The following is a 25765-nucleotide window of genomic DNA, read 5'->3' on the forward strand; positions in this document are numbered from 1 at the left end:
CCCTAGTTCTTGTATTATGGGAAAAGGTAAATAATTTTTCTATATTCACTTTCTCCACACCATTCATGATTTTATATACCTCTATCATATCGCCCCTCAATCGCCTCTTTTCCAAACTGAAAAGTCCCAGTCTTTCTAGCCTCTCCCCATATGGGACCCTTTCCAAGCCCCTAATCATCTTAGTCGCCCTTTTCTGAACCTTTTCTAATGCCAATATATCTTTTTTGAGGTGAGGAGACCACATCTGCACGCAGTACTCGAGATGTGGGCGTACCATAGTTTTATATAGGGGAAGTATGATATCTTTTGTCTTATTATCGATCCCTTTTTTAATAATTCCTAACATCCTATTTGCCTTACTAACTGCCGCTGCACACTGCGTGGATGTCTTCAGAGAACTATCCACTATAACTCCAAGATCCCTTTCCTGATCTGTCGTAGCTAAATTTGACCCCATCATGTAGTACGTGTAATTTGGGTTATTTTTTCCAACATGCATTACCTTACACTTACCCACATTAAATTTCATTTGCCATTTTGCTGCCCAATCACTCAGTTTGCTGAGATCTTTTTGTAGTTCTTCACAATCCCTTTTGCTTTTGACTGTCCTGAACAACTTGGTGTCATCTGCAAACTTTGCCACCTCACTGCTTACCTCATTTTCTAGATCATTGATGAACAAGTTGAACAGGATCGGTCCCAGGACTGAGCCCTGGGGAACACCACTAGTTACCCCCCTCCATTGTGAAAATTTACCATTTATTCCAACCCTTTGTTTTCTGTCTTTTAACCAATTCCCGATCCATGAAAGGACCTTTCCTCCTATCCCATGACCACCTAATTTACATAAAAGCCTTTGGTGTGGGACCGTGTCAAAGGCTTTCTGGAAATCTAGGTATATTATGTCCACTGGGTGCCCCTTGTCCGCATGTTTATTAACCCCTTCAAAGAATTCTAATAGATTAGACAGACACGACTTCCCTCTGCAGAAACCATGCTGACTTTTGCCCAACAATTCGTGCTCTTCTATGTGCCTTGCAATTTTACTCTTTAGTAGTGTTTCTACTAATTTACCTGGTACTGATGTTAAACTTATCGGTCTATAATTGCCAGGATCTCCTCTAGAGCCTTTTTTAAATATTGGTGTTATATTGGCCGTCTTCCAGTCATTTGGTACCAAAGTGGATTTAAAGGATAGGTTACAAACCACTGTTAATAACTCCGCAATTTCACATTTGAGTTCTTTCAGAACCCTTGGGTGAATGCCATCTGGTCCTGGAGACTTGTTACTATTCAGCTTATCAATTAATTCCAAAACCTCCTCTAATGTCACTTCAATCTGAGTGAGTTCCTCAGATTTGTCGCCTAAAAAGGCTGGCTCAGATTTAGGAACCTCTGTAACATCTTCAGCCGTGAAGATTGAAGCAAAGAAATCATTTAATCGCTCCGCAATGGCACTGTCTTCCTTGATCGCTCCTTTTATATCTTTATCATCCAAGGGCCCCACTGCTTTTTTAGCAGGCTTCCTGCTTCTAATGTATTTAAAAAACATTTTACTATTGTTTTTTGAATTTTTGGCTAGCTGTTCCTCAAACTCTTTTTTGGCTTTTCTTACTACATTATGACAGTTAATTTGGGAGTGTTTATGTTCCTTTCTATTTTCCTCATTAGGATTTGACTTCCATTTTTTAAAAGTTGCCCTTTTCTCTCTCACTGCCTTTTTAACGTGGCTGTTAAGCCATGGTGGTTCTTTGTTAGGTCTCTTACTGTGTTTTTTTATTTGGGGTATACATTTAAGTTGGGCCTCTAGTATAGTGTCTTTAAACAGTTTCCATGCAGCTTCCAGGGATTTTAGTTTAATTTAGTTTAATGATAACTAATGTTAACTATTGAAGTAATTGTGTTCATTTTAATGGGATTTGGTGTTGTTTTAGCATAAATGGGTGTAAATTTTGGGGCTCAGGAACACATAATTTCTTCACATTGAAATTAATGGTAATTACTTTTTCAACTTACAAGAATTCACCCGAAGAGAGGTTTTTCATGAACAAATTATCCTCGTAAGGCGGGGGAAGACTGTAATTTAATTTGGTGACCCCTACTTCTTGTGTTGTGAGAAGAAGTAAATAACATTTCCTTAAGTATCAGAGGGGTAGCCGTGTTAGTCTGGATCTGTAGCAGCAACGAAGGGTCCTGTGGCACCTTATAGACTAACAGAAAAGTTTAGAGCATGAGCTTTCGTGAGTTAACTCACTTCTTCAGAAGATCTGATCTGAAGAAGTGAGTTAACTCACGAAAGCTCATGCTCTAAACTTTTCTGTTAGTCTATAAGGTGCCACAGGACCCTTTGTTGCTGCAACATTTCCTTATTTACTTTCTCCACACATCATGATTTTATATACCTCTATCATATCCATCTTAATTGTCTTTTTTCCAAGCTAAAAAGTCTTATTAATCCCTCTTCATATGACAGATGGTCCATACCCTTAATCATTTTTGTTGCCCTTTTCTGAACCTTTTCCAATTCCAATATACCTTTTTTGAGATGGGGCGACCGCATTTGCACACAGTCTTCTAGATGTGGACGTACCATGGATTTATGTAGAGGTAAAATGACATTTTCTGTCTTATTGTCTATTCTTTTCTCAATGATTCCAAACATTTTGTTAGCTTTTTGACTGACACTGCACATTGAGTGGATGTTTTCAGAGAACTCTCCACAATGACTCCAAGATCTCTTTCTTGAGTGGTAACAGCTAAGTCAGACCCCATCATTTTATACGTATAGCTGGGATTACATTTTCCAATGTGCATTACTTTGCATTTGTCAACATTGAATTTCATCTGTCATCTTGTTGCCCAATCACCCAATTTATTAAAATTCTTTTGTAGCTCTTCACAGTCTGCTTGGGACTTAAATATTTGGAGTAGTTTTGTGTCATCAGCAAATGTTGCCACCTCACTGCATATTCCTTTTTCCAGATCATTTATAAATATGTTGAATAGGACTGGTCCCAGTACAGACCCCTGGGGGACACAGCTATTTCCCTCTCTCCATTCTGAAAACTGTCTGCTTGTTCCTACCCTTTGTTTCCAATCTTTTAACCAGTTACCAATCCAAGAGAGGACCGTCCCTCTTTTCCCATGACAGTTTACTTTGCTTAAGAGCCTTTGGTGAGGGATCTTGTGAAAGGCTTTCTGAAAATCTAAGTACACTGTATCGGCTTTCTGAAAATCTAAGTACACTGTATCCACAGAATCCCCCTTGTCCACATGCTTGTTGACCCTTTCAAAAAATCCTAATAGATTGATGAGGCACAACTTCCCTTTACAAAAGCTGTGTTGACTCTTCCCCAACAAATTATGTTTATCAAGGTGTCTGACAATTCTGTTCTTTATTAGAGTTTCAACTCATTTGCCCAGTAGTAAAGTCAGACTGACTGGTTGTAGTTGCCAGGATCACCTCTGGAGCCCTTTTTAAAGATTGATGTCACATTAGCTATCCTCCAGTCATCTGGAACAGAAGCTGATTTAAATGACAGGTTACAAAGTACAGATAGTAGTTCTGCAGTTTCACATTTGAGTTTCTTCAGAACTCCTGGGTGAATGCCATCCGGTCCTGGTGACCTATTACTATTTAATTTATCAATTTATTTTGAACCCTCTTCTAATGACACCTCAATTTGAGACACTTCAGCAGATTCATTACCTGAAAAGAATTGCTAAGATTGGAAATCTTCGTCACATCCTCAGCCATGAAGACTGAGGCAAAGAAATCATTTAGTTTCTCTGCAATGGCGTTTTCATCCTTTAATACTCCTTTAGCCTCTCAATCATACAGTGGCCCCACTGGTTGTTTAGCAGGCTTCCTGTTTCTAATGTATTTTTAAAAAATTGCTATTACTTTTTGACTGTTTGGCTAGCTGTTCTTCAAATTCTTTTTTGGCCTTCCTAATTATATTTTTACACTTCATTTGGCAGAATTTATGTTCCTTTCTTTTTTCCTCACTAGCATTTAACTTCCATTTTTTAAAGGATGCTTTTTTGTCTCTCATTGCCTCTTTTACTTTATTGTTTAACCACGGTGGCACTTTTATGGTTCTCTCACTAAGTTTCCTAAACTGGTGTATACTTTTAAGTTGCGCTTCTATTATGGTGTCTTTAAAAAGTTTCCATGCAGCTGGCAGGGATTTCTCTTTAGGTACTGTACCTTTTAATTTCTGTTTAACTAACTTCCTCATTTTGTGTAGTCCAATTTTCTGAAATTAAATACCACAGGCTTGGGCCGCAGTAGTATTTTCCCAGCCACAGAAATGTTAAATTTAATTATATTATGGTCACTATTACTCAGAGGTCCAGACACATGCACCTCTTGGACCAGATCCTGTGCTCCAGTTAGGACAAAATCAAGAATTGCCTCTCCTCTTGTGAGTTCCAGGACTAGCTGCACTAAGAAGCAGTCATAAGGTTTCAAGGAACTTTATCTCGCCTTCCCATCCTCAGGTGACATGTACCCAATCTATATGGGGATATTTGAAACCCCCCATTATGACTGGGTTTTTTATTTTGATAGCCTCTCTAATCTCCCTGAGCATTTCACAGTCACTGTCACCATCCTGGTCAGGTGATCAGTAATATATCCCTACCATTATATTCTTGTTATTCAAGCATAGGATTACTATGCAGAGAGATTCTATGGTACAGTTTGGTTCATTTATGATTTTTACTTCATTTGATTCCACACTTTCTTCCATGTATAATGCCACCCTCTCCTTCAACACAACCTGTTCTGTCCTTTTGTTAAATTTTGTACCCTGATATTACTGTGTCCCATTGATTATCCTCATTCCACCAAGTTTCTGTGATACCTACTAAATAGATATCTTCATTTAGAACAAGGCACTCTAGTTCACCCATCTTATTATTTAGACTTCTAGCATTTGTACATAAGCACTCTAAAAGCTTGTCACTCTTTAGCTGCCTGTCATTACATGATGTAATTGAAAGAGACTCTGATTTACTTGACTGTTTCTCATCAGATACTACCTGTGTTTTATCATGTTTCATCATCTCCTCCTTACTAGGACACAGAGAATCCTCAATAAGAGATCCTGCCCTAAGGGACGCCACCGTCCAAACCACATGCACCTCCACACCTGTCGGCTTTCCCCCAGCCCTTAGTTTAAAAACTGCTCTATGAATTCACCTGAAGCTACAGATGCAGAAAGACTGACAAAAATACATTATGCAATTGTACTGTTAGGAAACACAGCTGACATGCCAAGGTCAAATATTTTGGGAAGCAGTTCTTTTGGCTTGCAGTCCAATTTAAAGTTGGTAGAATGTATACGTTTCAGGAAGATGATCTCGTCACAGATTCTGGAAATTTTGTTGTGGTACCTTTGTTGAAACTGTTCAGCCCTTGAATATAGATCTTCATCACTTAGGCTATGTGTACACTGCATCATAAAGTTGATTTTAAAGCAGTTAGCTCAATTTTATAATGTCACTGTCTTCACTGGGAGTGCCATTCGGTTGATTTTAAGGAGAGCTAAGGTTGTTACTATTACACCTGCAAAGTGAGTTGGCAAAGTGCCAGGTTTGAATTTAAAAGGTCAGACTAATGCTAGTTTGGAAATGGCAACTACTATTTTGACTTTATTGGCATCCAGAAGTATCCTGTATGTATTCCACAATGCCCCATGATTGTCTGCTTTGGCCATTTCCATCTCCACTAGTCTCCAGGTGCTCAGCAAGTAGGTAACAGGAAGGCCAGGAATTTGAATTCATCACCAGGAAACCCAGGAAACTGAAGTGGGCACCTGGGCCCATTCTTAAGTCATTTCTTTATTATCAGCCGGCAATTGCAACTACCCAGGAAAAATAGCCGTAGAACAGCATGTTGGCTTCTTCCCTGCACAGGATCTAGCAAATGAGGCCAAGATTTTTTTTCAGTGTTGGTACCAACCCTGCCCCACCACACCACATGGCAGCTAGGCTGTGGGGGTCATACTTGTATGACAGGCTGGGAAACTTATTTTCTGTGGTTCACATTTGTACGGGGGCAGCCCCCTTTTTCTCCACAGGCACCATGCAGTCAGGGTCTATCCCCCACCCAACCACATCAGATAGCCCTCACCCTACTAAAAGCATGTGCCTGCCATGCAGTGCAAACCATGCTGCCAGCCATACTGCACCAGCAAAAAAAAAAACAACCCAGACTGCTATGGGGCTGAAGGAACTGTGGGATAGGGTCCCACAAAGCACTGATACAACAGTTGATGTTTGCCAATTCAATGTGGCAGCATTAATTCAACTGTTTGGGGAGGGGAGGATCCTCATAATTCAAATTTATAAAACCCAGTGTTATAAAATTAAATTAAAAAAAATCAAATAGTGTAGACATAGCCTTAATTCTCTGAACTCCCAAAGGAATCCAAAAAGGGTGCAAATTTGTCACAGTGACTCATATTGACATGTAGGACCACATTTGATGGCATCAATAACCAACAAAAATCATTGACTCAGTAGTCCCTAGCTGCAGAACATGGAAGGGCTTGCTTGCCATATGACACCATCCACAGCATTTCCTGTCTCTTCTTTCAAAAGAGTACCCAGAGCTGCGTGGACACTCTCTTTCCAAAGAATGGGCCCATCTTTCAAAAGGGTGAATTGAAGGCTTGATCCAGTTTTTGTGTGTAGACGCTGTGGCAGACCACAACCTGCAGGCTTCAAGAGCCGAAGAGAAGGCATGCATATAGAAAACTGGGTCAATGTTGTTTTATTCCCTAATTAGGCTCACAGCTAGGGCTCATTAAGGACCAGCTGCAGTACTAGGCCAATCAGGCACTGGCTGCTGGGGTAAGCCTGCGGGCTCCGTATAAAAGGCTTTCCCTCCAGGCATAAGGGGGAAGCAGTGGAGAAGGCCCACAAGGAGGAAGAGGCTTGAGGTTTCAGAGCAGAGCAGGTACCAAGGGGAAGTGGTGGGCAAAGTGGCCCAGGAAGAGGCTGCCACATTAGGGCAGAAGAGAGGGTCCCCAAGAGCTCCCTAAGAGAGAGGGGCAGGTAATGGGGTTCTTACTTCTGCCCTAACGTGGCAGCCTCTCCTTGGGCCACTTCACCCACCACCTCCCTTTGGTCCCTGGTTGCTCTGCTCTGCTGTGCAACCTCGAGCCTCTTCCTCTTCCAACTCCAAATCATGTGACTGTATGGTAATGAGGTGCCGGAAATTTATATCTGTGCCTCATTAGCATTTTGAGGCTGTTTATTAGCATGCCGCTTTCATAACAAGTGGCATGTGTGGAAATGGCCCTGTAGTGTAGACATAACCAGATACACTGACTGAAACCTAACTAGGGCAATCCCCATTCAGAAAGAAAAATAATGACATTCAATATGTACTCAAGGAATTTTTTCAGTTATCAGTTTCTGTGTTGATTTCCCTCATGAATAAAGTCCCAACTGACCTGTCAGTAGTGCCGCTCCCCTCACTAATTTCCATGTAACTAGTTACCTTAATGCAATACTTTCATATACAGGTATTCTGTCGAACTTCCTCCAACCTCTACTAATGCCCTACCCGGCTGGGTCAGACTGAAGCATTTGAAGTATTACTGTTAAAAATTAAACAGAGTACACAGTACAGAGCCTGTTTTTCCGTGTTCCAGCACAGGCAGTCTTTAATGTAGATCTCTCCATTTGAAAGCGTTTTTGTCAGCAGATGAGTGGGAAATGGATGATTTTCAGCATCTCTTGGTCTATTACATGGTATCTGAAAACCGCTGACTGAGAAATGACTGCATTTGAGCAACACTGTTTATATCAAGGAGTCCAATATCAGGCTCTAGTGGCACAGAGTGTTACATCGTGTCCTGTGCTAGTTCCGACTCTTGCTGTGTCGCACCTCTCAGGTCCTCATTTTCTGCCTGTACAATTACTAAACGGAGCACAGATTGTGCATCTGTTTCTACTGCTGGCATCTCTGTGTCTTGTTTAATGACCTCACTTTTAAATGTCATTTGTGGGTGCAAAGTTTTCACTGTCAGACCTGGAAGTGTCACTGTCAGTATGGGTCACCATATATTGGCTGAGGCATGTTTTCTATAAGGAATTATATTGCTAGCTTTAAACTCTTAACTGCTGTTTCATTCTGTTGCTTTCACTGTCTCTTTCTTGCACCAATTTCAAATCTTTGCTTCATCTTTATGAAGGAGTTCTTTTAAAACAGAATAAATTAATTCGCTAATGGTTAAACAAATTTTAATTGTATATACTTTGCAATGAGTATTATATAATAATGTAGGGTTGTTATTTACTATGGCCCTCATAGCATTTTTTTTCAAAGTCTTGAAATTTTGTCTGCTGACACATTCCCATTATACCTCCAACAACTGGTGCATTTTTATGAATATAAATATTGGGTGATTGCCAGACTAGATATAAAGTTTATTAAACAACTAGAATTAAAGTTTAATATAACAAAAAAGCCTTTAAAGGTGAATCTAAAACTGGATGAAGAGGAAGCTTACAACTGAGTCTGATATGGTTATTGTATAGGAAGACACATAAGAAAAAACGAAATATGAAAATCTCCTGTGCAGAGATAAAAATCCAATTTAAAAGTTAAACTCACCCTCAGACCAACCAAAAATCACTTTACAGTAGTAGAATTAATTACAACTTTCAAACCCTCTAAACTATGCAAAGACTGTAAATAGCATTTCATATCATAAAATCACAGAAGCTACTCCAGTCTCCAATCACACAGATGAAAACTCAGATGTGACTGAACAATCGGTGAAGGCCTGAGGTCATGCAATTATTTAAATCAATTTTTGTGGGTATGTAACCCTTCTATCAATGCCAGATGCCTGCCAGAAGGGCCAGGTTCAACTCTTGTGGGGTTTTCCTGTCAAGGATACAACCAACCAGCTCGAGCCCCCACCCAGTGGCCTGGGACAATTTCACCCCCGTGCTGGGTGCCTCTAAGGCGGTTCTCCTCCCACCTCGCAAGCACAGAGTCTGAGATAGAAATGGCTTGTTTAATGACCATAACCTACCCCAAGGTTACAGTGACAGATGCAGTATATCTAAGCAAAGAAGAGACAAACCCCCTTCACCCAGATACCATCCCCATATGCAGTAGAACCCAGTCTCTTGTTGGGGCTTTTGGCCCTTTACCCCACACACAGTTACAGTGTGTACCTTCTGCGGTGCAGTCCCAAACCCAAAGCCCGCAGATACATCACCAGAGCTGCGTCTACACGTGCACGCTACTTCGAAGTAGCGGCACCAACTTCGACGTTAGGTGGCGAGACGTCGAAGTCGCTAACCTCATGAGGAGATAGGAATAGCGCCCTACTTCGACGTTCAACGTCGAAGTAGGGACCGTGTAGACGATCCGCGTCCCGCAATGTCGAAATTGCTGGGTCTTCCATGGCGGCCATCAGCTGGGGGGTTGAGAGATGCTCTCTCTCCAGCCCCTGCAGGGCTCTATGGTCACGGTGGGCAGCAGCCCTTAGCCCAGGGCTTCTGGCTGCTTCTGCGGCAGCTGGGGATCTATGCTGCAGGCACAGGGTCTGCAACCAGTTGTCAGCTCTGTGTATCTTGTGTTGTTTAGTGCAACTGTGTCTGGGAGGGGCCCTTTAAGGGAGCGGCTTGCTGTTGAGTCCGCCCTGTGACCCTGTCTGCAGCTGTGCCTGGCATCCCTATTTCGATGTGTGCTACTTTGACGTGTAGAGGTTCCCTCGCTGCGCCTATTTCGATGTTGGGCTGAGCAACGTCGAAGTTGAACATCAACGTTGCTGGCCCTGGAGGACGTGTAGACGTTATTCATCGAAATAGACTATTTCGATGTTGGCTGCACATGTAGACGTAGCCCAGGGCAGTACTAGCTGTCCACTTTTCTGCAGCCTCCCCTTGCTGCCACCAGCTGCCCACCAGCCACCCTCATCCACTGCTCCTCCTACTGGCCACCCACAGGTCCCCATCACCCACCACTCCTCCTACCAGGTGCCATCATCACTCCCAACCCCACTGCTTGGGATCACCTGAGGGCAGAACCCTATAATTTAAGCTCTGGATGGCCTCAGCTGCCACTCTGTAATTTCAGCTCCTGGTATCTCTCATATGGGGTTTCACAAACACCCCAGTAACCAGCTCCAGCTTTCAACAGGTGGGGGGGAAATGTTAGTTAAACCAGACTGACCGCCACAGGGCCAAGGCAGAAGCAGGGCCATAGCACTCAACAAGCTGGCCCAAACAGTGCTTCTCCTCTTCTTTTCTACAAGGCTTTAAACCAGGGAGCCCTGTGTGATCAATGTCTTATGCAGCTATGGCGACTGCCCTGTTCCCCCACAACAACCCAGAGCGTCGGTGAGATCTCACAACTCCCACATTAAGTGTCAGCTTAAATTGTGATTTTACAGCTACATGTTTACAATAGACCAAATCTCATGGCTTACTTGCTACCCATTAGGCTTTGCCTGAAAAGGTATCACACATGCACACCTTTGCATTCTCATGCAAATGATCTCTGGGACACACATTCCTCCCAGCCTTCAGCAGCATTGTGTTCCTTCTGCCACATTCCCTATATCCTCCCCCCAGCTGAGAATTTGACATCCCGGCAAAACACTGTTTCGATTATAACATCCACATGAATTCCCCCCTAATGGCCTGAGAAAGCTCACTATGGCTTCCACAAGTCTGTGTGCCAGATGTATTACATCCTCCCCAACTACTCCAGGTGCCTCATAAGTTAGTCTATTTATGGGCTTTATGGCTCTATCTCGCCTATTGATGGGGATAACAAGGGTTGCAGGGTCCTCCTCTGACAGCAGGGACAAAGGGCATCCACCCAGGGACTCCCCCTCCACCCACATTGGCCCTTGTGTCTCTTGCTCACAGACTGGGATGTCCTGGACAAAAACGTCTCCGTCAGCTAATCGGGGTGTATCTGCACATGCCTGGTTCTCCTCCAAACTGTCGGCAATTGGGACAGGTTCATCATCCCAGACTAGTCTTGTTGTGGAAGGGGCATCCCCAAGCCTGGGCCTAAACACTTCTGCTCTGGGATTCAGTGCTAAAGGTGTTGCCCTTTCCTCAGGTTCCTGCGATAGACTCTGGGATCTGGTTCCCATTCTAGGGTGTTCCATGGGAACCTCATCCTCTTCAGAGTCACTCTCGAAGGTGCTGGATAAGGGTAGATCATCTCTACTGCACCCACTGCCTGGGTTGGGTGATGGATGTGACCTTGCACTTTCTTTGCACCCTGGCCGTATGTCATAGTCCATCTCTGAAGGTGCACCAACCAACTCTCCCACAGGCAGTAGGAGATTCCTATGTACGGTCTTCATTGGCCCTGATCCGCTCTCAGGTTTAATCTTGTAAACAGGTAGGTCCTTAAGTCATTCCACCACTAGGTAGGGTGTTGCCTTCCATCTATCGGCAATCTTGTGTTTACCAGCAACCCCTAGATTCTGCAGAAGAACTCAGTCCCCAGGTTGGAGCTCCTGAGGGCGCACTCTTGCATCATACTGGTGTTTGTTACGATCTGTGTTCCTGCGGGCAGCTGCCGTAGCCAAACGGAAGGCATCCCGCAGCTTTTCCTTTAGTCGGGAAACATACTGCAGATGTGTCTCATAGCCTTCCGCATCCCCTGACACCCCGAAACATAAGTCTATTGGTAGTCTGGGCTCTCGTCCAAACATTAGCAAATACGAGGTGGCTCCCGTAGCATCATTCTTTGTGGCATTGTAGGCATGCACCAAAAAGGCAACATGTTGACTCGAGGCCGTTTTCTGCTCCGGGCGCAATGTCCCCAGCATATCAAATAAGGTTCGGTTATACTGTTCTGGCTGAGAGTCACCTTGCAGGTGGTAAGGGGTTGTCCTGGACTTCTTTATTCCTGCCACTCTCAGCACCTCCTTTAGGAGTTGACTCTCAAAGTCTCGCCCCTGGTCAGAGTGTATCCGAGTTGGGAGTCCAAACACTGAGAAGTACTTTTCCCACAATACCCGTGCCACAGTGGTGGCTCTCTGGTCCCGTGTGGGGTAGGCCTGAGCGTATCGGGTAAAGTGATCGGTTACCACTAAGATGTTTCCAATATTCTTCCTATCCAGTTCCAGAGACAAGAAGTCAATGCATACCAGTTCCAAGGGTTTGCTGGTCATGATGCTCTGCAGATAGGCTGCTCTAGTGGGCAGAGTTTTGCGTTGAACACGTCAAACACACGTCTCACATTTCCGGCGTACATCCTCGGCCATCTGGGGCCAATAGAACCTATTACGGAGCAGCTCAAGTGTTCTTTCCGTACCCAAATGTCCGAAATCATCATGCAGAGCCCTCATGGCCAGAACCCTGTACTCGGTTGGTGGTACCAGTTGTGTTCGTCGATTTTGTATGGATCTACGGTGACCAGGTGCAGCACACCTTGTATCAGTCTCAGTTTGTCCCACTCCCTTAGTAGTATTTTACTTCCTGGAGTGGAGGGAACAATGGTCCGAGGGTCTTGCCCCTCTCTTTTTGCGAGTAGGGTGTCACGGATGTCAGCATCTTGCAACTGGGCTTTTTGCCAGTCTGCCGCATTGAGCATAGGCAATGACAATTGATCCAACGCAATATAGTTCACAGAGGCCGACAGCACACTATCAGGTGGTAAACCCAGAGTTTCAGCAATGCAACTCTCAGGGGCCTGGGACTTGTGATGACTTCCATTACAAATGGCTCTTACTCCATGTAGAGGAATCTCAGCAATCTCCGGTGGCTTTGGGCGTCGTGACAATGCATCAGCGTCAATGTTGCTTCTCCCCAATCGGTACAGTACGCTGAACTCGTAGCTGGCCAAGGCAGCCACCCATCTCTGCCCAGTAGCGTCCAGCTTAGCACTTGTCAATACATATGTCAATGGATTGTTGTCTGTCCATACTTAGAACTTAGCACCATATAGGTAGTCACGAAACTTCTCAGTGATGGCCCACTTCAAGGCCAAGAACTCTAGCTTGTGGATGGGGTAACGGGTCTCACTGTCAGACAATCCTTGGCTAGCGAAGGCCACAGGCCTATGTTTGCCGTCCACATCGTGGTATAACACCACCCCTAACCCTTCCAAACTGGCATCCGTATGCAAGATAAAGGGTTTGTTTGGGTCGGCAAACACTAGGACTGGAGCATGAGTTAGGCAGTTAATGATCTCTCGGAAAGCTTTCTCACACCTCTCATCCCATTGTGATCCAAAAGGCTTTAGAGGACCACGGCACTTCTGCCCTGGAAGTCTTGAGGGCCCCCCCCTTACCCTTGGTCTTAGCCTTGCTCTTGTTGAGCTGGTATCCACGAGTGAGATCATTCAAAGGCTTGATAATGGACGCATAATGTTCCACAAATCTACGGTAATATCCACTAAATCCAAGAAAGGTTTTAAGCTCTCGGTAATTGTTGGGACATGGCCATGTGACAAGTGCCTTTATTTTGTCTGGATCAGTACTCGCACCTTCCTGGGACACAATGTGACCCACATACTTCACCGATGTTCTACAAAACTGACATTTGTCAATAGAAAGTTTCAATCCATAGTCCTCCAACCGGTCAAGGACCTTAAGAAGTCTTTCTTCATGTTCCTCCAATGTTCTTCCGAATACGATCAGGTCATCCAAGTAAACCAAGACTTGCAGTAGGTTCATGTCTCCCACAACTTTCTCCATAAGACGCTGGAATGTGGCTGGTGTCCCGGAAATCCCTTGCGGCATGCGTTCGAACTGGTAGAACCCTAATGGGCAGATGAAGGCTGTCTTCTCTTTATCTTCTGCCCCCAGAGGAATCTGATAGTATCCACTTCGAAGGTCTAAAACTGAGAACCACTGGCTTCCTAGTAGGCAGTCTAAGGCATCTTGGATCCGAGGCATAGTGTACTGGTCAGTCACCATACGGCTGTTTAGGGTGCGGTAATCAATACACATCCGGATTTTTCCATTCTTTTTACGGACCACAACAATGGGTGAAGCATATGGGCTGCGGGACTCTGTAATGATGCCATTCTCTGCCAGCTCTTGAAGATGCTGTTGCACATCTTCCATCTCAGAAAGGGCGATTTTCCTGGATCTCTCCCGGAAGGGTCGAGAATCATGCAGTCTGATGTTATGTTCAACCCCTTTTGCACATCCCACATCCCACTCATGCAGTGAGAATATCTTTGTTCTCTTGCAAAGCTTTTCCCTTAACCACGTCTTCCATTCCTCAGACAGTGGTGAATCTCCAAAGTCAAATTTTTCTGGATCTATCATTGGGGCTGGAGTACCACACTGGGGCTTTACCACTGCATCGGGCTCAAAAAGGTTTGCTATCTTTTGCCCTCGCTTTACAACAATATCACGACTCTTCTCATTAGCGATTGTATAGTCACCTCTTCCTGTGCTTCAGCCGGTAAGGCTATAACTCCACTGGGAACCAACACTCCTTCAGGAAGGCCTCCGTTACCTGGTTGCTCTACCATAGCTAGAGTCCCTCCGCTGCTCTTTAGCCAGGTACTCCTAGTGAGCACCTCTTGCTCTGTCCTTGCAGGCACTACTATGGGAGTTGTGCCCGCATACCTCAGGGCACCCATTGGTAGTTCAGGCAACTCCTGTTTAGAATCCTCAATTTTCTTGTAGGCTTCAGCGCAAAGTGCATGAATCATCAGGATGCTCAGGTATTGGTCCCCGGCCCGTCGTCTGCAGTATTCTGCCAGTACTTTAAAGAGACTGGAGTTGGTCCCTATTAGCACCGACACATCAGAGATCCCCTTGGGGTCGGGGCATATTAAGGCAACTGTGTCTAACTCTTCTCTTACCCCCGCCACGTCTTCCGGGAACTCTAGGTGCACTATGATATATCCTGCATAGGGGTATTCGTTCATGCTGAGTCCACACAGGCCGAGACCCATCAGTGGCTGGATAGGTAGGTGCCCAAGCCTTTGTTGATAGAATGACTGGAATATGATAGTCACTTGAGATCCTGTATCAAGTACGACTCTACATTCCACCCCTTCTATCTTCACATTGACTTCTGCTCTAGGCCCTGTTAGTCCTTGTGGGAAGGCCGTGGGTCTGTCTCTTCTAAGGGAGCCTTCAATTCCAGAGGGTGTGTGCGGCTCCTTTCCCCAAACCCTGTAGCCATTTCCTGACTTTTCCCAGGTGACCCTCAGCTTTTGGTACACCAGTGTTGGATTTTCTCTGTTTCGACATCTTTCTGCAGTGTGTCCTTCCTGACCACATTTGTAGCAGAAGAATGATCGACCTGTAGAAGTAGTGGTCCTGAGCCCAGTCTTATGGACCACTGCTGCTAGCTGTTCACCACTCTCTGGTGACCGGGCTGGACCTACAGCGCCCCTCAGTTCGTCTACCTGCACCATCAGGTCTTGCACCTTCTGGGCAAGCTCCTCTTCACTGTTCACCATCAATGTTGTGGGGGGTTGTGAGAGGGCTGTACCGCCATGTTTGGACGGTTGAGTGCCCCAACTCTCACTAGTGGCCTGCCTTTCTTCCTCTTCTCGGATCTCTCTAATCAATCGCAAATAGCTGGGTGGGGCCACCAGTCGTTCTCTTAACCGAAGGTAGAATAGGATTGGGTGCTGGTATTGCGCTCCCCTCACAATTTGGGACACTCGAGTTCAATCCGTTTGCTCCGCTGTGATGGCTCCATGCAAGACAACTCTCTGCAGTAGTTTCTCCAACCTCTGAACATAGGTTGACAACTTTTCGCCCCTCTGTTGTCTGGTACTCAGGAACTTGCAATAAACTTCCTCCAAATCGTCAATCCTCCCAAAAGCATGATTGAGAGCTTCTAAGCAGTCATTTGCAGTAGCCTCCAGATTACCTAGCTTCACCGTGCGAATGACATCCAGCACGGGACCCCGGAGACTCTCTATCAGTCGCCTTCTCTTCTCGGCTTCAGGTACTGCCCACTCTCAGAGCATTTCAGTGATATGTTCTAACCAGGGTTCAAATGCTTCTTCCCCTGGTATTGGGACCGCACCACCAGAAAATAAGCGTAACTTACAGTATGAACTAGACTCATGATGAGGTCGCAGGACCTTCTCCAATGCTTGTCCCAAAGCTTTGGCCCATACATCCATAGAAGGGCCAGGGGCCGATGGTTCAGCACTCAGTAGACTCGACACGTCTGCCATAGTCTTTCCTTCCTGTGCCAAAAAGGCTGTCATCTTCTCCTCAAATACAGCATGTGAGGCGGGGCCTGTTGCAAAGGCCTTGGCGATCACAACTTTCAAGGTGCCAGTGGGAATCTTTATCTCACTTGGGATCTGCAAAGAGTCCACAGCTACTGGCAATTCACATAGCACGACAAATGCTTTGTCGTCTACTTGAGGTCTATGCCCCCGTATGCGACACCTCGTTAGAGAATCAATGGCTTTTGTTAGAAGGGCCTCAATTGGGCCATCTTCCATACCCTCAGGTATCCCTAAAACTAATAGACAATTTCTAGGATCGATACTCAACTCCTCACACCAGTCTTCTAGCATACGGCCAGCCATGGTATAAACTCTAACTTATCCTGCAACAACAGAACTGCTTCTTACAATGTTATATATATATGTGTGCTTGCGAGGGGTACTACCCAGCAAAAGAGATCCCGGACAAGCCCCCACTTATGTAACCCTTCTGTTAACGCCAGATGCCTGCCAGAAGGGCTGGGTTCAACTCTTGTGGGGTTTTCCTGTCAAGGATACAACCAGCCAGCTCGAGCCCCCACCCAGTGGCCTGGGACAATTTCACCCCCGTTCTGGGTGCCTATAAGGCGGTTCTCCGCCCCCCCCCCCCACAAGCACAGAGTCTGAGATAGAAATGGCTTGTTTAATGACCATAACCTACCCCAAGGTTACAGTGACAGATGCAGTATATCTAAGCAAAGAAGAGACAAACCCCCTTCACCCAGATACCATCCCCATATGCAGTAGAACCCAGTCTCTTGCTGGGGCTCTTGGCCCTTTACCCCACACACAGTTACAGGGTGTACCCTCTGCGGTGCAGTCCCAAACCCAAAGCCCGCAGATACATCACCAGGGCAGTACTAGCTGTCCACTTGTCTGGAGCCTCCCCTTGCTGCTACCAGCTGCCTACTGTAGCCCGCCGGTCACCCTCATCCACTGCTCCTCCTACTGGCCACCCACAGGTCCCCGTTGTCCGCCGTTGCTTCTACCAGCTGCCCACCATGGTCCACCACTGCTCCTACCTGCCAGTCACCATCATCCACCACCCCTCCTACCAGGTGCCCACCAGTTGCCATCATTGCTCCCAACCCCACTGCTTGGCATCACCCTAAGGCAGAACGCTGTGATTTCAGCTCTGCCTGGCTTCAGCTGCCACTCTGTAATCTCAGCTCCTCATATCTTTCATAGGGGGTTTCACAAACACCCTAGTAACCAGCTCTAGCTTTCAACAGGTGGGGTGGGACACACACTAGTCAAGTCAGGCTTACAGCTAAACAGCCAAGGCATAGGCAGGGCCATAGCACTCAGCAAGCTGACTCAACCAGTATCCCTCTTTTTTTCTACAATGCTTTAAACCAGGGAGCCCTGTGTATTCAATGTCTTATGCAGCTATGGCAACTACCCTGCCCCCCACAACAACCCAGAGCATTGGTGAGATCTCACAACTCCCACATTAAGTGTCAGCTTAAATTGTGATTTTACAACTACATGTTTACAATAGACCAAATCTCATGGCTTACTTGCTGCCCATTAGGCTTTGCCTGAAAAGGTATCACACATGCACACCTTTGCATTCTCATGCAAATGATCTCTGGGAGACACATTCCTCCCAGCCTTCAGCAGCACTGCATTCCTTCTGCCACATTCCCTACAGGTATATATAGCTTCTTTTGTTGTCTTTGTTATAACTGCAACATGTACAATAAGTGGAAATGACTCAGTAGAAAAATGTTAAAATTTGTTGAGGCAGAATGTCCTATGCACCACTCCACTCCAGACTCCCTTTCTCCCGAGGGGGCCCAAATGAGAGAATATGTGTACAGGTGTAAAACTGAATTGAAAACAGTCTGTTTGTTGTACTTGTCATTTTTAAGGAAATGGGGGACAAACCTAATTTGATTAAATAATCTCTTTGTCTTTTTCAAATCTAAACAATTTAAGACTTTATAGTTCACAATTTTATTATTAGATATGTGGTTGACCCTACACTTTTAAAGCCAATAGGAAACCTCCTACTGACATCAGTGGAGCAGCATCAAAGTGTCTTTATTACATTTATATAATTTGCAGCTGTGTAATATCTTGCTTGAAAACTGGAGGCCAGTTTGCCAGAATGGATTAAGATGTTTGCTTGTTTTTTTCTTCTAGTATCACATCCGTGTTTTATTTTCATATCTTGGAATCCTTGAGGGGTGGAGGAAAACAAAAGTACTGTTTTTAATTTTAGATATTATCCAACACTTCAGTGACACTTGCAAGTTATTTGTGAAGCCAATTGATCATTTCTTGGCATATGGTGTAACACAAGGCAAGAAACTCTGACAACTTTCTCCCACTTCAGTTCCAGAGTAACTTGTAATTTGCTTTAAATGACAAAATAGCAATTTAGTGTTCATGCTACCCCTGATTAGTCATTTTTCATTTTTCAAAATGTTAATGAGACTCAGCAAGTATGATCTTTATAAAATTATCTTTATTGAAAGGTCTGCTATAGTAGCTGAAGCATCTAACAATCCTTTATTTTAAGAAACTTGACTTAAACAAGCCTTTAAAGAGTATATAAAAATTGTCAAATGACTGTGTCCATTTTTGTGTGTATTACAGACAACCCTGGTTTACTAAGCCACGTTCCAGTTGATATTAGAATCCTGGATGTCAATGACAACCCCCCAGAACTTGCCAGAGAATATGATATAGTTGTCTGTGAGAATGCAAAGCCCGGACAGGTAACCCATTGATCTCTGTTCACTTTCCTCAAATGTATGGCAAAAAAACAGCTTTATTTCTCTTTAAGTGTACAAAAAAGGTTTGATTCAATGAGTACTTGAGCATCATAACTTTTCAGGCAAAAAAAACCAAGCCACTTTTTATATATTTTACCTTTGATCAGACTTTTGAATGTGATAGGTGGAGGCACAATGTGTTTTGGGGATTGTTTAAAAATACTGTTCTGATGTTAATGTTAAAAATCAATGTCTGTGTTTAATTAATACAGTCAAAATCATAATCTCCACACGTTTAAGGGAATCTCAGCTTGACATATAATTGCAGTTTTATCTTTTTCCTATATAAATATATTTACATTTAAATTAGGCTTGCGCCCAGCTTGCCTGATTATCCCAACCGCTCTGAAATAGTGACCTGTTTTCTTCATTGTCACTCCCCCATTTTTGTGTCTTCTGTCGCCCTTCTCACAGATGATTTTATATTTATTCAAGGTCATTGATAAAAATGTTAAACACAGAACTTGCATGTGATCCTTCAGAGACCTCATTGGAAACACCTATATGATGTAAATTCTCTATTTCAGTTATATTTTGAGATTTACTAGTTTGACAGTTTTTAATCTTTTGAATGTGTGGCGTTAATTTTACAGTGAACTCTTTCATGTTTGGCACCCTGGGACCGGGAGGTTGCTGGATGTTCAAATATTCTGGTTAATCAGGAGCAGCTGCAGGTTTCCCTGTGGATGGAGTGGGACCCCACCAGTCCTGAAGATCGGAGCAGGCTGGCACACAGAGCCGTGCTGGCAACTCCTGCCCTGGGGAGCCTACGAGAGCCGGGGGAACTCCAGCAGCCCCAGGGCTGGGGATCCTGCAGGGGCTGGGCGAACACTGGCAGCCCCAGGGCTGGGGGAACTCAGGCAGCCCCAGGGCTGGGGGAACTTCACAAGCAACTTTGGGGCTGAGACACGGCTGGGTGGCAGAGCTCTGCTGTCAGCCCTAGGGCTGACAGCCAACTGAGTCACAGAGCTCCACCAGCAACTCTGGGGCTGAGAGTCAGCTGGGACACAGAGCACCGCTGGTAGCTCCAGCCTCTGGGGCCCAGCTGGGGAAACCCCAGCAGCCCCGGGGCTGGGATCCCCTCCGGCAGCTCGGGGGGAGGCAGGGTGAGCATTGGGCAGGCTGGTCCCCAAGGGGCAATGTTGCTGAAGCATTCCCATGTATGTGCCAGTTATTTGAGAGTTCCAGTTACATGAATACTGGATAAAAGAGAGTTTACTGTATGTTCTACCTTTTTTAATGAAATTGTTGTTCGGTACCATCTCAACGTCTTTCAGAAGTCAAAATATATTCATCAGCATTATTAACTTTTGTAACCTAACATGTAATCTCATTAAAGAAGATAAATTAGTTTGATGAGATCTGTTTTCCATAAATCTGTGTTAATTGCATTTATTACATTAGCCTCCTTTAACTGAGTCCCACATCAGCTGCTACATATCTTTCCTGGGAATGACATCAAGGTGACAGACCTAAAGTTCTCTGGGTCATCTCTTTTACGCTTCTTTAAAAATTAGCCTGTAAGGTGGCTTCCATTCTTCGGTGCCAAGACCTCAACACTGAAGCTGTGGCTACACTAGCCCCTGCGTTTTGAAAGGGGTATGCTAATGAGCCACTTTGGCACATGCTAATGAGGTGCTACCATGAATATGCAGCCCATAATTAGCATAATGGCAGCCGCACTCATTTCAAAAGTACCACTTTTGAAACACATGCTACTCGTGTAGACAGGGGCCTTTCAAAAGGACCCCCTGGATTTTGAAAGCCCCTTCTTCCTAAAACCAAATGGGAAGAAGGCGCTTTCAAAGTCCATGGGGTCATTTCAAAAGGTCCCTGTCTACACAAGCAGCATGCGTTTCGAAAGCGATGGTTTCAAAACGCATGCAGCCACCATTATGCTAATGAGGGGCTGCATATTCATGCAAGCCCCTCATTAGCATCTGCTGGAGTGGATCATTAGCATACCCCTTTCAGAAGGCAGGGTGCTAGTGTAGCCACCACTTGATAGTCTGGTGAGATCCTCAGCCAGTTCTTTTAAAATTCATACACGCAACTTATCTGGACCTGCTGATTTCAAAATTTCTAACTTAAATAGCTTCTGTTTAACATCCTGCTAATAGAGTAGAGAATGAAAACAGTGTTATTGTCATCATATGGTGAGACGGTATCTGTTTGTTTACCAAATATGGAACAGTTAAGCACTTCTCCTAGTCTACATTATTTATCAATAATTCTCCTGTTTCCATCTTGCACTGGACCAACACCATTTTTAAGATTATTTTTTCTCCTAGTATGCTTAAAAATTCTTTTTATCGTCTTTAAGTCTGTTGGTCACAGGTTTATGCTGGTGTCCCTTTCTTCCCCTTATAAACGTTGTACAGTTCCTAACTTCCATTTGTACAGTACAATAGATAAATATAAAATAGCTGCTTTTATTTTTTGAGGGCCTTGTAAAGTGGTATTAAAAACTGCCTGGTGGGTTCCTGGCCTCTGGCACCGTCTTCACTGGCTGGGCCACTTAAGACTGCTGTGATGTCCCCAGCACTGTCCAAACTGGCACCTTTGAGAGTGTGCACTCGGACCTGAGCTGCCATCATTCGCTGCCTCTGATCCCATTCACACCATGAGCACTACCGGCTTCTGCTGCTTCTACTTCTGAGCATAGGAGGTTCTCAAAGACTAAGACCCTGCCCTTGCTGCTGGACCCAGAGCACAAGCAGCACCGTTTCAAGTCTCTGCGCTGTTCACATGAGGCAGCAGGCTTGGCACCAAGCAAGTCCAGGGCCAAGGCACCGCCCCATTCTCATGCAGCACCAGGGAAGGCACTGTAGTGGCACTGGGATGCTGCTTCACTGACGCCCCCTGCACTGGAGTGCAGCATGGCATCTAAGCAGCACCATGAAGACTCGGCACCGAGAGAGCACACAGCGCCAGCACTGTCTTGCTCACTGCACCACATGTCCCCAGTGCCGCTTACATCCCCATGTTTGTCAAACCACCCGCCCCAGGAAGGGGTGGTTCCAATCGCAGGAACGTTTTTTCATCCCAGCATTCCAGCCCCATGTACTCCAACTGGGAGGATGATCTGACCACCATGGCCTCCCCACAGTCACTCCCACTGTGATTTGCGTACCACTCATATGGCACCCTCCCGTGCCAGTGCCTCAGTGGTCATCTTGGCAGGCATGGTCACCCTAATCCCATGCTCCACTGGCATTGCCTACGGTGTCCAGGGACCACCCCACGTTTCCACAGCCCACCACATCAGTGACGGACCCATCATCACAACATTCTGGCACTGAGGATTCCCTTTCAGAGGGTGAGGATAGCTCCCCGCTGCATCACTCCTGATCTTCACCACAAGACGCAGTGCTTTCGGTGTTGCCTTCCCCTGCAAATGATTGAAGGGCGTTCCAGGAGTTGTTTAGGCTGGTGGGCCAGGCCCAGGAAAAGGACTTGAAAGATGTGCTGGTTAAACCATACAGACTTCTCTGCACCCTGCAGCCTCCCTCTTCCTCCAGAATTGCGATGACCATGGGTAAGGCCATTATGGACCCTACTGACGTCATATGCCAGCATCCATTCCTCCCACTAACAGAAGGGCTGACAGGAAGTACTTCGTCGTTTCTAAGGTTGCAGAGTTCTTGTTTACCCACCCACAGCCAAATGCAACAAGACCAAGTCCTTTTGCTCCACTCTTCAGGACAAGACAGTTAAGAAGTAGGACACCATGGAGCTCAAAGGTTATTCGTATGGCACATTGGTCCTGTGGGCAGCAAATTATATAGGCATGATGGCCGTCTACAACCTCTGAATTACTCCAAACTGCAGGAGTTGGTTCCCACCTTACTGAGCAAGAGCACCCAGCCCTCATGAACATCATCCATGAGAGGTACATTATGGCCCACATAGCCCTGCAGTCTGCACTGGATGTGGTGGACATGGCAGTAGGGTCACGGTTTCATCCATGGTCATGAGGCATGTGTCATAGCTTCAGCTCTCAGTGGTTCCCAAAGACCTGAAGCAAAATGTGGAGGACCGCCCTTTGACAAGCAGCATCTGTCTACGTCTACACGTGCCCCAAACTTCGAAATGGCCATGCAAATGGCCATTTCGAAGTTTACTAATGAAGCGCTGACATGCATATTCAGCGCTTCATTAGCATGCGGGCGGCAGCGGCGCTTCGAAATTGACGAGCCTTGCCGCCGCGCGGCGCATCCAGACGGGGCTCCTTTTCGAAAGGACGCCACCTACTTCGAAGTCCCCTTATTCCCGTGAGCTCATGGGAATAAGGGGACTTCGAAGAAGGTGGCGTCCTTTCGAAAAGGAGCCCCGTCTGGCCGCGCCGCGCGGCGGCAAGGCTCGTCAATTTCGAAGCGCCGCTGCCGCCCGCATGCTAATGAAGCGCTGAATATGCATGTCAGCGCTTCATTAGTAAACTTTGAAATGGCCATTTGCATGGCCATTTCGAAGTTTGGGGCACGTGTAGACACAGCCTCTGTTTGCTGAAAAAATGGATGAGATTCTTCACTTTGGAAAAGATTCTCGAACTATGCTGCACACCCTGGGCATGTACATCCACCAGTTCAAATGGGCCCACTACTCTCCCTGCCAGAGACCACAGGAGCAGTGCCAGCAGCAACCACAACATTTTGAACTTCGCCAATAGCACAGGTCCCAATGGTGAAGAGCCTGACTGTAACAGCACCAGCAGCCCACGGTGTCCTACCCTGAACAACCTAAGCATCAGTTTTGAGGGTGTGGTCAGGAGCCTGAGAGATCTTTCTACTCCAGCTGTCCCACAGTATGGGCACCATCTGTTCCACCACTACCTCCACCCCTTTTTCCACCACTGGGCAGCCATTATCTCAGAAGAGTGGATCCTGGAGCTAGTGAGCTGGTGGGGGGAACTCTATCCCATTTACCTCTAGCCCCTACCTGCCTCCCTACTGTGTCCCTCTTCAAGGACCCGTCTTGTGAGCACCTCCTCAAGCAAGAGGTTCAGCACCTCCTGTCTGGGTGCCATCAAGCCAGCCCCAACAGAGTTTTGGGAAAGGGGATTTTACTCCATTTAGTTCCTAATCCAGAAGAAAAATGGGGTGTGGAGGCCCATTCTCAACCTCAGGAGGCTCAGCAAATACATTCTCTAGCAGCGGTTCAAGATGGTGACTCTTGTGACCATTATTCCAGGACTGAACAGAAACCCAGCTTTGAAAGAACCCTTTTTCCTAAAATAAAGTAGGAAGAAGGGTTCTTTCAAAGGTGAGGTTTACTTTTGAAAGAGCCCCATCTACACTGCTTTTTTTCTTTTACAAGAAGCTCTTTCGGAAAGAGATTATGTAAATGAGGCACCCGGTATGTATATCAGTGCCTCATTTGCATTTTTGGTTTCCTTTATTTGCATGCCTCTTTTGAACAAGGAATGCAGGTGTAGACACAGCTTTAATGTCCTGTTTTTCCACTTCAAAAAACAAAGTACCATTGAATGACACATTTGGGCTGTGTCTACACGTGCCCCAAACTTCTTTCGAAGTTTACTAATGAAGCGCTGAAATGCATATTCAGCGCTTCATTAGCATGCGGGCGGCAGCCGCGCTTCGAAATTGACGCTCCTTGCCGCCGCGCGGCGCGTCCAGACGGGGCTCCTTTTCGAAAGGACCCTGCCTACTTCGAAGTCATGGGAATAAGGGGACTTCGAAGTAGGCGGGGTCCTTTCGAAAAGGAGCCCCGTCTGGACGCGCCGCGCAGCGGCAAGGAGCGTCAATTTCGAAGCGCGGCTGCCGCCCGCATGCTAATGAAGCGCTGAATATGCATTTCAGCGCTTCATTAGTAAACTTCGAAATGGCCATTTGCATGGCTATTTCGAAGTTTGGGGCATGTGTAGACGTTTGATCTTAAAAAAACTGAAAAAATATATTTTTTTGTTTTTTGTTTAACACAGATCCTTTATGCCATTGCTTTTTTCTTTTGAAAGAAGATCTTTCAAAAATAGATGATGCAAATGAAGTGCCAGATATGTAAATCAGTGTCTCATTGGCATTTTCAATTTCCTTCATTTGCATGCCTTTTTTGAAAGAGGAATGCAAGTATAGATGAAGCTTCACTGTTCTGATGATCCTTGAAGTGAGGTATTGTCAACTCTGTAGTCTTGTTTGAAAAATTCAGAATAATTAAAATCGTTGTTGACAGTCTTTCAGCAACTTTTCAGTGTCAACTTAATTCAGGAAGTCTTTCAGGAAGTGGCAAAGGATAATCTGTAAATTCATTTGGTGATTATACCATAAAAGAAACCAAAAGGCCAAGACATTAATTTGATACGGAAGTTACACTCTTTTTATGCTAACACCGCCTTCAATGTAGCAAAAAAGGAACAACTTAAAGAAATGATTGCAGCACTTTGCCCTACAGATACCTTTCCAGACAGATTTAAACTCACAGTTCCACAGCTTGACACAGCAAGTGAAACATCAGAGGAAAATTAAATTAAAGGGATAACTAAAGAATCAAGATTGTCATCAAGACAAGATGGTTGAGCGAACACAAACTTTCCCATATTGGCTCATCGAAAAGAATAGTTAATTTACATAAAATTTATATTATGTCCGTATTAACGTTTGTATGCAATCACTATGTATATCACTAATTCCTACATCTTTGTCGCTCATCCTTTACTTATGTCTAAGGGAAAATAAAATTTGAATGGTTTTCCCTAAGAAAACATCCTATATCCATAAATATACCCCTCATCTCAAGTTTTCTTCTCCATCATGCACCACAGTGT

At 45.2% G+C, this 25765-nt stretch overlaps 1 protein-coding gene across 9 annotated transcripts in view; it reads left to right on the top strand.

The window, feature by feature from the left end:
* CDH18 (cadherin 18) overlaps positions 1 to 25765 on the top strand; it is a 1028199-nt gene that overhangs the window by 969225 nt on the left and 33209 nt on the right. For all 9 annotated transcript variants that reach the window (XM_074987814.1, XM_074987813.1, XM_074987811.1 and 6 more), the window contains one exon: positions 18806 to 18927. In XM_074987814.1, the coding sequence (XP_074843915.1) occupies positions 18806 to 18927 (122 nt within the window). The remainder of the gene's footprint in view (positions 1 to 18805; positions 18928 to 25765) is intronic.

The sequence above is a fragment of the Carettochelys insculpta genome, chromosome 2, assembly GCF_033958435.1.
Source record: "Carettochelys insculpta isolate YL-2023 chromosome 2, ASM3395843v1, whole genome shotgun sequence".
Classification (NCBI taxonomy): Eukaryota; Metazoa; Chordata; order Testudines; family Carettochelyidae; genus Carettochelys; species Carettochelys insculpta.